Source organism: Gigantopelta aegis, chromosome 11 (genome assembly GCF_016097555.1).
Source record: "Gigantopelta aegis isolate Gae_Host chromosome 11, Gae_host_genome, whole genome shotgun sequence".
Lineage (NCBI taxonomy): Eukaryota > Metazoa > Mollusca > Gastropoda > Neomphalida > Peltospiridae > Gigantopelta > Gigantopelta aegis.
The window spans coordinates 17,683,939-17,696,391 of NC_054709.1; the positions used below are offsets into that span (position 1 = coordinate 17,683,939).

The following is a 12,453-nucleotide window of genomic DNA, read 5'->3' on the forward strand; positions in this document are numbered from 1 at the left end:
CATTTATGATAACTGAAATCATACTTTACTTAGATTTTATGGTTTAGATTATCAATTTCCGTACATTCTAAGTGGTTTTGGTCATCCTGGTATTTTTAATATCACAAAATGTATTTCTCGTATTTTTAAAAACGCACGTGCGTCTTAGAAGTAACAGTTATGGAGTCGAGTTTTAGTCTAGTTTTAGAAGGTATTTCACCATTTCAAAGTCACATTCTAATGTTTCACTCAATTGTAACTTTATCCAAATGTGTTACAGGTTTGTAGATTAACTAAACTTTGTGTTAATTTTCACGGGTTGAAACTAGGGTCTGTCCCTTTAACTAAACTTAGTGTTAATTTTCACGGGTTGAAACTAGCTAGGGTCTGTCCCTTTAAAGAAAAACAAACTTTAATTTAGTGTGCACGATGCGTGACTAAAAATTCAGTCTAGTACTACAAGGGTGCAACGCAGGATGCACCAGAGCGTGAATATATCTACGGTCTTCAAAATGTAAGATAAAGGGGACTTTTAAACTTAAAAATTACATTTTGTTTTCTTACTTTTCTCGGGTTGCATATTCCCTCCCCACCCACCCCCACCCCTCGTTAGGTATGGCCGATACGGCAGATACCACTGAAGGTTAATGAGATTTATAACAGTAATATAGCTAACGAAACACGTGCAGGAATCCAAGCAGGGGATAGCAAGCAAGCAGAGAGGTAGGCATGTAGGCAGAGATACAGACACACAAGCAGGTAGGCAGAGAGATAAACGGGCGGAGAGACAGGCATGCAAATAGAGTCAGGAAGGTTGGCAGAGAAAAAAACAAGCAGGCAATCAGAGAGAGAGAGAGAGAGAGAGAGAGAGAGAGAGAGAGAGAGAGAAGAGAGGGACAGAGAGGAGGGAGCCAGAGAGGAGAGAGAGAGGAGAGAGATGAGGGGAGAGAGGAGAAGAGAGGAGAGAAAGAGAGAAAGACAGAGAGAGAGAGAGAGAGAGAGAGAGAGGGGGGAGGAGAGATAGAGAGAGGTATAGATAGATAGAAAGAGAGGGGGATAGAGAGAGAGAGATAGAGAGAGGGATATATATATATATATATATATATATATATATATATACAGAGAGAGAGAGAGAGAGAGAGAGGAGAGAGAGAGAGAGAGAGGGGGGGGAGAGAGAGAGAGAGGGAGAGAAAGAGATAGAGAGGGAGATATATAGAGAAAGACAGATAGGGAGAAAGAGGGGGAGGAGGGACAGAGAAGGGGTGGTAGAGATAGGGGAGAGAGACAGGCAGACACACAGACAGACAAGCAGGCAGACAGAGAGACAGACAGACAGACAGACAGGCAGAGAGACAGACATATATGCAGGCAGAAAAACAAACACATAGACGGACGGACACATATGGGTATATTATTTTACATGTAGAGATATTTGGAGCCGTTTGTGAGAACTGTTGGTAGGGTGGCGATGTCCTAGTGTCTGCTGTACTGCCCGGAGGAGACCCGTGTGTCTCTTCACTGCTTGTATCAGATTCATTCTCCTCATTTTGAGTTATCTCCTCTTGGCGAGAATTGTTTTCCTGTTTGGACTCTGCTTCAGTCTCTTTAGAAAATGGATTTCCCATCTTCGTAGTATTTTAGTTGGGTATTGTGAAGTGAGGAATGTCTGTAAAATATAGAATCACAAATAGAGCAATAAAACACAAACGGGTATGAGAATACAAGTAGTTTAACAACAACAAAAAAACAAGAACATGTAAGAATACAAATACAGGTAGTTTAACAAAAACACAGGAAAATATAAGAATACAAATACAGATAGTTTAACAAAAACACACGAAAATATAAGAATACAAATACAGGTAGTTTAACAAAAATACAGGAAAATATAAGAATACAAATACAGATAGTTTAACAAAAACACACGAAAATATAAGAATACAAATACAGTTAGTTTAACAAAAACACACGAAAATATACGAATACAAATACAGATCGTTTTACGAAACGAAAGAAACTTTAAGAAAAATAAGTAGTGTGAAAAATACATTTGTGTATGTTCTTAAATTTAAAATAACTATTCCAAGGGTATTGCCAAAGCAATACATGTCCCCTACCAGGCCCAACAAACTTCCATTTTATTTGAACTTATTTCCGTTCTTATATCCAATTAAAAGGACATTCCTGAGTTTGCTGCACTTTTCAAGATGTTATCGACTAACAGAGACTTTTTAATGATTGTAATTATATATCAAATGTATTTTTCTGCATAAAATGTTAGTGGTTGTATATTAAACGTGTTTCTGATCGTTCTAATATTTGTACTAGGTTAAATTTCATTTTATTTCCTAAAACCAAATTCGTACGTAGGAAATTATTTGAAGACAGTATCTAGTTCGGGCTTCTTACACATATTAAGACGACCAGAAACACATTGAATATACAGACACTGATATTCCAAACCAGAAAATATATTTAATATGTAAGTTTAATCGTAGAAATATTTTATTAATCGGAAACATCTTACAATGGAGCAAACTCAGGAATGTCCCTTTTAGGTTCAAACACTAACAAAGTTTCAAATATGATAATATATTCAAGGGCCATAACTCTGTCAGAAGTGGGTAAATCGCCATGAAAGTCAAACGTAATCTGTAAGAGTGCATAATAAGAAAAATGTTTTATTTAACGACGCACTCAACACATTTTATTTACGGTTATATGGCGTCAAACATATGATTAAGGACCACACAGATATTGAGAGAGAAACCCGCTGTCGCCACTTCATGGGCTGCTCTTTTCGATTAGCATCAAGGGTTCTTTTATATGCACCATCCCACAAACAGAGTAGTACATATCACGGCCTTTGATATAGCAGTCGTGGTGCACTGGCTGGAACGAGAAACTTTAACTCATGTAATAAGCAAAGAACGGTTGGGTATATAATACTGGTTACGACAATAACGTAATAGGGGATGAGAGGGTTAGTTGAGACATATTTTACTAATTCCTGCCCTGGGGGAGGGGGTGGGGGTCAATAGGGCAACATCTTGTCAGTGATACTCCCTAGTGAAGTTGGCGTAATAGATCCAGTGCCTGCAGTCTGATGAACCATCATAAACAGATTTTAAAATGGCTCAACTTCACCACCACCTGTTGGGGTAAAGACATCTTCATAAATCAAGGCTAATATTCGTTCCTCGTATTCAGCCTTGATACATGTCGTCAAGAATCGTGCCACAAAATGCTTAAATTTCATTGGATGCGATGAGATCTGATTGCAACGAATCGCAACGCTCCTTATAGATTCCCTTGTTATTGTAAACAAAGATGGCAGCGTCAGCGTCTGGCGGTTAATTTTTGATATTGCTTTCAAGATTGTCACATGTTACCGATGCTGTGATTGGTCAGCGATGTCATCGTGTAAGGGACATAATCGGTGTTACAAATTTTCTTCCAATAGAGGGCGCTAGTAGTGGATATCAGTAATCTTGACTACATGTATCAAGGCTGAATACGAGGAACGAATATTAGCCTTGATTTATGAAGTTGGGGTAAAGAGTGCCACATCAAAGGGTAAGTTGGTCCATTTTTGTTCAAATGTTTTATTGAAATGTGAACACAATGAAACATAATGAAAAGTGTTTGTGAAAAATGTTTAACCAACCAAAACGTATCACTAACCATGAAATGTCAAACATAAAGGTCTTAATACTAGTAAAGCTTTCACTGAGTTCACTTTAAAGGGACATACCCCAGTTTCAACCCATGAAAATTAACACTAAGTTTAGTTAAAGGGACAGACCCCAGTTTCAACCTGTGAAAATTAACACTAAGTTTAGTTAATCTACAAACCTATAACACATTTGGATAAAGTTACAATTGAGTGAAACATGAGTCTGTGACTTCGAAATGGTGATATACCCTCTAAAAATAGACTAAAACTCGACTCCATAAATGTTACGTCTCAGACGCACGTGCGTTTTTAAAAATATGACAAATGCATTTTGTGATATTAAACACATCAGGACGACCAAAAACGCTTCGAATGTACGGAGATTGATAATCTAAACAATAAAATCTAAGTAAAGTATGATTTCAGTTATCAAAAACGGTTATAATAGTTACAAATATGTCTTAGTGTTTAAAAACGCGGGTATGTCCCTTTAATAACGCAAACATGGTAACTACAGACAGCATGTCAAACATAAAGTTCAGTAAGTTTTCATTTTGTTCACTTACACACCACCTCCATACACTTGAAGATAATTGCTGTCAGAATATATTCTATGAAAAATACAACACTGTTGAGAGGGTCATGTGTCTACTAATTTTAGGGAGTACTCTCAACTGACAAGTACCGTTTAAAAAATCAACATACATGTAGGTCGACCAAGAAATGTTTCAATTAATGGCCCCTATGCCCGACCACCGCCTCGTGTTGCTGTTATACAAGTGGCACTATATCACTTGTACAGTTGTTATCAGTTAGTACTACATATAACAAGTAACTTCAAACCTGTGGGTCATTTAAATACTATATAGGTCAACCTATATAATCATCAAAGAAATATTTCAAAAAGCATATCTGAATTTTGTAGGTTTTTTTTTATGAGGAACTATTTCCTAAACCGGACTATGTTAAAGGGACATTCCTGAGTTTGCTATAATTTTTAAGATGTTATCGACTAACAGATATTTATCAAATATATTGTTCTGCATAAAGTATTAGTGGCTGTATATTTAACGTGTTTCTGATCGTTCAAATATTTGTACTAGGTTAAATTCATTTTATTTCCTAAAATATATTTGTTCCTACGTACGAAATTATTTGAAAACGAAATCCAGTTTGGGCTTCTTACAAATATTAAGACGACCAGAAACACATTAAATATACAGACAATGATATTGTAAACAAGAAAATGTATGTAATATGTAAGTGTAACCGTAGAAATAGTTTATTAGTCGGAAACATCTTACAATGCAGCAAATTCAGGAATGTCCCTTTAAGCTGCTACAGCAAGTAACGACACGACAAATGGTGGTGTGTTACCTTTAGTAATGCAAACCTGGTAACGTCAGACAGTGCTGTCAAACCTACTAGTACTAGTACTAGTACCAGAGGCGGATCCAGAAAATCCATTTAGGGGCGGCCCCACGGACATGAGGCGGAATGCCAATGGAACTTTGGGGCAGGTTTGGAGGGGATCGTAAAAAAAACGAAAATTAATATATAATAAAATTATAACTGTCGCAAAATTTAGCGGTGGGGTCGGGCCCCTCCCCCCCCCCCCCCCCCCCCCCCCCATCCGCCTCTGTGAACATTAACTGATTTGCTCTATGAACAATAGCCCCAGCTTGGATTGGCTCTGGCAGTTTGTACACAATGTCCTCACGTGGGAAAGAAGTGACAATATCAGTGTTTATAATTATTTCAGTTGGTATGTGGTATGTGTGGACTTACAAGACTATCTGCACTGGTCTACAGAAGCTGAATACTTGTACAATTATTTCCAAGTGACAGTATAGCTGAACGATGACACTAGAATGTTTATAACGTGTGTTATGTCGTGTGTGAACAATTAAAGTGCTGACCTAATTTGCATTTATAAACATTGAACGAACAGTTTCGGTATATCCGGATATTAGTCCGATATATCTATGGTCAAACACACACATAAAGTGAAATATATGTATATTTTTTTAAGGTGAGTGAATTGAAATTTTGTCCAGGACTGACTAGTTAAAAGCTGTATATACAGTTGAATCTCGTTGGCTCGAACCCCGTCGGTGCTCGAGAAAGTGTTCGACCCATCGGGTAGTTCAACCGAACCATTCGGTCAACATCGGATATTTCCGTAACATAAGTTAGAAAGTTGAATTAGATAGGTGTCAGGACGTTTGCATACATGCAAACAGGCCTACATACATAGTATACACCGTGACACGCACACACATACACACATAAACATGTGTTCATGTAGAATATCACTTATAAATGATATGGTGATAAAATAAGGAAGCGAAACTTACGTTTAGTATGTTTAGACTTTCATGTTTGTATATTACGTTTTAACATTGTTTCACTAACGATTCAAGTGGTAGAGAGTGATACAAGACAGAACTTACCTAACCCACGATGCCATCACAAACAACTCAGACTAGGTTCAGGAACTGTGCATCCATATGTGTTTTTTTGCGGTTTCTTTTAAATGCTAGAACACTGAGATGTGTGTCCAGGACAGCTTGGTTGAACTTTAATGGGATATAAGCACGAAAATAAAGTTGAACTGAACTGAACTGAACTGAACTGAACTAGAACATGTCTTAATGGTGCTATTTTCAATTTACCTACCGGCCTCAGTGGCGCAGCGGTTAAGCCATCGGTCTCCAGCCTGGTGGGTACTGGGTTCGGATCCCAGTCTCCAAAGCATTAGATGCATATTATTCGAATCAGAGTCGTTTCTCTCTAAAACCATTTCGAACTCTGCGTTGTTTCGCCCTTAGTCCTATTCGCCCAGGGTTGGTTCGCCCTAAATCTCATTCGTACCGAGTCGTTTAACCTCAGCTGGGTAGGTAGTATATTTAATAAGAAACCACAGCACATCAGTAGCATGCAGTGTGACTGTTCATAAATTAAAATACATTGTCTGTATATTATCTAAGGCCTGTACGTATTTCATGTATATGGCTTGAGTAAATGATACTGGAAATAAACAAAATTATAATATTATTTTTATCTGTAAATATAAACACGCAATGTGTGCCATCTAAAAATCAATGGATATAGGACAAATCAATGAATAAATGTACTTTATTAACAAAATAAAAATTAGTGCGAATCGAAACATGGGGCGAAACTACTCGGTTAGAGGTACGAATCAACCCTGTTCAAAACAACTCCCGAGGGTGAACTAGTAATAAGGGCGAAACGACCTGTTACCATATTATTTTGTTAACTGCAAACTTAAACATTTCATCAGTGTGTTATATAACAAAATATCAGAGTGAAAGGATTTATTTGAAATTACTCATGTGATGCAGAAGCCCTTGCCGAAGTGATGATAGCTGAGTACCTCGCTCCTGGTTTCATTGAAAACTGGTCTGGTAGACGTGTTCAGAGTAACGCTTCCCGCCGAGGCCAATTGTTTGACTGGTATCACGCTTCATCGAAAAGGCACCGTGACACTAGCTGTACTTGAAATACTTTTACCGATAGCTGCTGGCTGAACACACAACATGACAGGTATGGCAAAGAAAAGATCGCTTGGCTAGTGTCGCGATTCTCCGATCCATCTATAACTCGTTCCGCCTAAATTATTATAATCCAAAGGTTGTAATAACCAACTGCGCAAGCGCGGCAATTGTTGGTCCTTTTCGGTGGTTTTCCATTTGATATATCACCAGTTCGAGGGAAATATAGCTAATAACACAGACGGGACCGATAATTTAGTTCGAGCGAAACCTTATAGTCGTCTCTGGACGTATTTGACCCATCATCAGTTAATATAAGGTTTACCAGACAAAAAACTCGGGACTTCGTTTTTGGTTCGAGTGTTGCGGTGTGATCGACCCTTCCGATTTTTTTTTTTTTTTTTTTAATAGCGCCTATAGAATATAGATATGATTGCTCAGTGGTGCAGTAAACTTACGTGTATTTGATGATAACATTTTTTGTTGTATTAATTTACAATATGGTAAGATACATGTGTATACATAATCATATTCAATTGATGCATTTTGTTTTAGGGTAAAAAAAGTTCCAACCGCGGAGGCATTCACTATGTTGAAATAGACTTTGTAGTCTGTAAACTAATATCTTTGGCAGTTATGCCGTGACCCTTTTTCACTTTTTGGTGGTGTGACATGACAAATGAAAGCGAGGTTTTAGGAAATCCCCCTTTTTTTGTACTGCAATATTAAATTGGTGACAAACTGCTTGGTTGCGCCAACCAAAATAGTTGTAGGCTTAAACGTTTTTTCAGTATTCACATATTTATACAACATATGGAACTCTGAAGTTGGAGCTTTTCTTCATGCAAATCAATGTTTTTTTGTTGTTGCTTTTCTTGAAGCCGGAGAAAAACATAATTGGTCTTTTGTTTCTTGCTTCCCTTGTATATTTGTAAAAAAAAATTGGTCCAGTAGAACTTTAACACCATTAGGGAGAAATAAGAGAGTCTTATTTTACCAAAATTAAATCATCTAATTTCAACCCTTTCAAATCCACAAGATGACGATATTCAACTACTACAGAGACAATTTTTTTCTTTCATATGGAATGGGAAACCTGATAAAATTAAGCGTATTCAAATGTCAAAAAAAAATATGAAAGATGGTGGTATTAAAGTTACAATCGTCAAAGAATTTATTAAAGCACAAAAAATTGCTTGGATTAGAAGATTAGTTATCACCGACTCTAAATGGAAGGGATTGATTATTTATGAGTATAAATGTTTAGCTAATATAATGGATTTTGACTCTGAAGAAATAGGAAAACACTGTCAATATATTTATAATTATTTTTGGAAAGAAATATTAACAGCATGGGGAACATATCTTAAAAAATGCAAATCAAACTCAGTATTTGAAGAGATACTGTCAGAATATATCTGGAATAATAATGACATAAAAATAAATGGAAATTCAATATTCTATAGAGATTGGTTTGAGGGAGGGATAAAATTTATTAATGATTTAGTTAACGAAAGAGGTAAATTTTTAACTTATAATGAATTTAAACTAGTTTTTAATATCAAAACTAATTTTTTAACTTATCAAGGTGTAATTAATGCGGTAAAACAATATTTTAAATTGTGTAAAGTTGAACTGAAAAATAAACTGCCGTTTCCCATATTACCATATAATATTAGAAAGTTAAATACAACAGTTAGAGGAAGTAAACATTACTATAATACTTTACTAAATTCGTCATTCTCAAAATCGGCATACAATTTAAAATGGGAAAACATTTTTAATTGTACTTTTTCAGATTCTGATTGGAAAAAAATAAATATAATTCCTTTATGCTGTACTGATAGTAGTGAATTGCGCTGGTTTCAGTTTAAAATAATTCATAATATACTTCCTGTTAATACCTTCTTATATAAAAGTGGTTATATTTCTTGTCCGAAGTGTAATTTTTGTAATTTAGAACTTGGTACAATTACCCATTTATTTTGGGAATGCACTTTAGTCAACTCAATTTGGAATGATATTCAGAACTGGATTAATGTAAAAACGGGTAGCAATATTAAATTTAATAAAGAAAATGTAATGTTTTGCTTTAAAACTAGAAATAATGATCCCATTAATGCCATTGTACTCGTTACAAAACACGTAATATTTAAAAGTCATTTTAATGCATATGTACCCAGTTTGAAATGGATCCAAAAAGAGTTGACGGAGTATTATTATGTTACAAAAGCAGCGGCTTTTTCCGCATGCAACTATGAAATATTCACCAAATTTTGGTCAATTTGTCACAATATAATTATTTAAAACCTAGATTGTATTTCTTCTCTTCTTTTTTTGATACTTATTATGTCGTTAGTCTCCTTTTGAATTTTTGATACATGTATGTCTGATTGTCAGTCACATATATTCGATCTTAGCTAAATATCTCCTTAGCTACTTCGTTTTTTTTTTTTCATGTGGATCTTTTTATCATATGTACTGTATACATCTGTGTGTGGATATCATGTCAATAAAAATGGGAATAATAATTTTAAAAAATATATATCAATGTTTATGACAAAGTTACTGGGTTCAGACTGAATCTTGCTTGATACTCTCCGAAGAAAAACGCCTTCAAATTCACCAACATTAATAGAATCAACATGAGCAATGAAATGTGCCATGCGTGTCTTTCCTGCCACTTTAACAACCACAAAGTCACCTTCAATAATCATGTCTCAACTAGCCCCAAATGGCACAACATACCCCAGTCGCAGTGGCACAACTTACCCCAGTCGCAGTGGCATAATGTAACCAGTCGCAGTGGCACAACTTACCCCAGTCGCAGTGGCATAATGTACCCCAGTCGCAGTGGCACAACTTACCCCAGTCGCAGTGGCATAATGTAACCAGTCGCAGTGGCACAACTTACCCCAGTCGCAGTGGCATAATGTACCCCAGTCGCAGTGGCACAACTTACCCCAGTCGCAGTGGCATAATGTAACCAGTCGCAGTGGCACAACTTACCCCAGTCGCAGTGGCATAATGTACCCCAGTCGCAGTGGCACAACTTACCCCAGTCGCAGTGGCACAATTTACCCCGGTCGCAGTGGCACAATGTACCCTGGTCGCAGTGGCACAACTTACCCCGGTCGCAGTGGCACAACTTACCCCGGTCGCAGTGGCACAACTTACCCCAGTCGCAGTGGCACAACTTACCCCGGTCGCAGTGGCACAATGTACCCTGGTCGCAGTGGCACAAGTTACCCCAGTCGCAGTGGCACAATTTACCCCTGTCGCAGTGGCACAATGTACCCTGATCGCAGTGGCACAACTTACCCCGGTCGCAGTGGCACAACTTACCCCGGTCGCAGTGGCACAATTTACCCCGGTCACAGTGGCACAATGTACCCTGGTCGCAGTGGCACAACTTACCCCAGTCGCAGTGGCACAATTTACCCCGGTCGCAGTGGCACAATGTACCCTGGTCGCAGTGGCACAACTTACCCCGGTCGCAGTGGCACAATTTACCCCGGTCGCAGTGGCACAATGTACCCCGGTCGCAGTGGCACAACTTACCCCGGTCGCAGTGGCACAACTTACCCCGGTCGCAGTGGCACAATTTACCCCGGTCGCAGTGGCACAATGTACCCTGGTCGCAGTGGCACAACTTACCCCAGTCGCAGTGGCACAATTTACCCCAGTCGCAGTGGCACAATGTACCCCGGTCGCAGTGGCACAATGTACCCTGGTCGCAGTGGCACAACTTACCCCGGTCGCAGTGGCACAACGTACCCCGGTCGCAGTGGCACAATTTACCCCAGTCGCAGTGGCACAATGTACCCCGGTCGCAGTGGCACAATGTACCCTGGTCGCAGTGGCACAACTTACCCCGGTCGCAGTGGCACAACGTACCCCGGTCGCAGTGGCACAATTTACCTCAGTCACAGTCGCACAATTTACCCCAGTCGTAGTGACACAATTTACGCCAGTCGTAGTGACACAACTTACCCCAGTCGCAGTGGCACAATTTACCCCAGTCGCAGTGACACAATTTACCCCAGTCGCAGTGGCACAATTTATCCCAGTAGCAGTGGCATAACTTACCCCATTCCCACCATTTTGATATTTTGCTTAATACCGGCAACATTTTGTCATACATTTGGTTCAAACTTGCCTTGAAAAGATCCCAATTATTCTACTGTGTATCACCATTTATAGAACATGCACACTCTTTACAGTTATTGTAATAGTAATCAACATACCTCATATCTTGAAATCAACTTTTTCATGTGAAAATATTTCTTTTACTTCGCATACTTTACAGAAATGACCGAGATGATTCGCATCATGTCACGAATAAAGTAGGTCACAAGCTGTCAGTAGTACAACATGTCGTAATATCTCTTTAAAGAGAAATGGGAAGGGGTGGCTCAACTAACCCCGTGGCTCAACTAGCCTTTCCCTCCCCTACACACAAAAGTAGCCTTCCTGGCGTCGCCCATGTTGTACAAAACCTGCGACATACTCGTATATAAAATGTCGGTTATTTTCAACCTTGGGTATAACTAAAATGCTATATTACATACCTAAGAGTATAATCCGTTCACACCTGTCTTGGAATATTAATCCTAACAGAATGAAAACAAAATAGGTTATTTCACAGTTTTCTTTTCTGTTGAAAGTGAAAGTAGACACAGTACCCAGAAAAGTACACAAAGACATGTAACCCAGAAGTGATTATCAACAGATATATTGCTCACAGCTGTTATCATTACGAGTCAGGGATTCTGTCAAAAGTGTTGTTTGTACGAACACCCTGCATTTACCTGCGATTGTGGGGCGGGACTTAGTCCAGTGGTAAAACGCTGGCTTGATGCGCGGTCGGTCTCGGATCGTTCCCCGTAGTTGGGCCCATGGGGCTATTTCTCGCTTCATCCAGTGGACCACGACTGGTATATCAAAGGCCGTGGTATGTGCTACCCTGTCCGTGGAATGTTGCATATAAAAGATCCCTTGCTACTAATGGAAAAATGTAGCGGGTTTTCTCTCGAAGACTATATATACAAAATTACCAAATGTTTGACATCCAATAGCCGATGATTAATAAATCAATGTGCTCTAGTGGTGTCGTTAAACAAAACAAATGTCTTTTGTTTTTAACCTGACTTTGTTCAACACTATATTGATCTAGCCAAATGGTAGACGTCAGTGGCGGGGGGCTGGGTACTAACCTCTGCCAAACTGAAGATAATACAGTTTCCTCTCTTGTTTGAAGGTGAATAGTTTCCTGTCCCA

The 12,453-nt window shown here is 38.5% G+C and overlaps 2 protein-coding genes across 4 annotated transcripts in view; one reads left to right on the plus strand and one right to left on the minus strand.

Annotated features, from left to right (window-relative positions):
• The window catches only part of LOC121385372 (zinc finger protein castor homolog 1-like), a 36,117-nt gene extending 24,193 nt beyond the window's left edge, over positions 1–11,924 (minus strand). For 2 of the 3 annotated variants that reach the window (XM_041516034.1, XM_041516032.1), the window contains exons 1-2: positions 11,745–11,924; positions 1,400–1,645 (exon numbers count right to left, since the gene is read on the minus strand). In XM_041516034.1, coding sequence (XP_041371968.1) covers positions 1,400–1,525 — 126 coding nt within the window. In that variant the 5' untranslated portion in view covers positions 1,526–1,645; positions 11,745–11,924. Of the gene's footprint in view, positions 1–1,399; positions 1,646–11,420; positions 11,552–11,744 lie in introns of those variants that run through there. The other variant, XM_041516033.1, reaches the window with a different exon arrangement.
• Positions 10,201–11,337, plus strand: LOC121385059 (fibrinogen alpha chain-like). The gene has a single exon (XM_041515595.1). The coding sequence runs from the start codon at positions 10,201–10,203 to the stop codon at positions 11,335–11,337; it is 1,137 nt and encodes a 378-aa protein (XP_041371529.1).
• Positions 11,925–12,453: the final 529 nt, after the last annotated feature.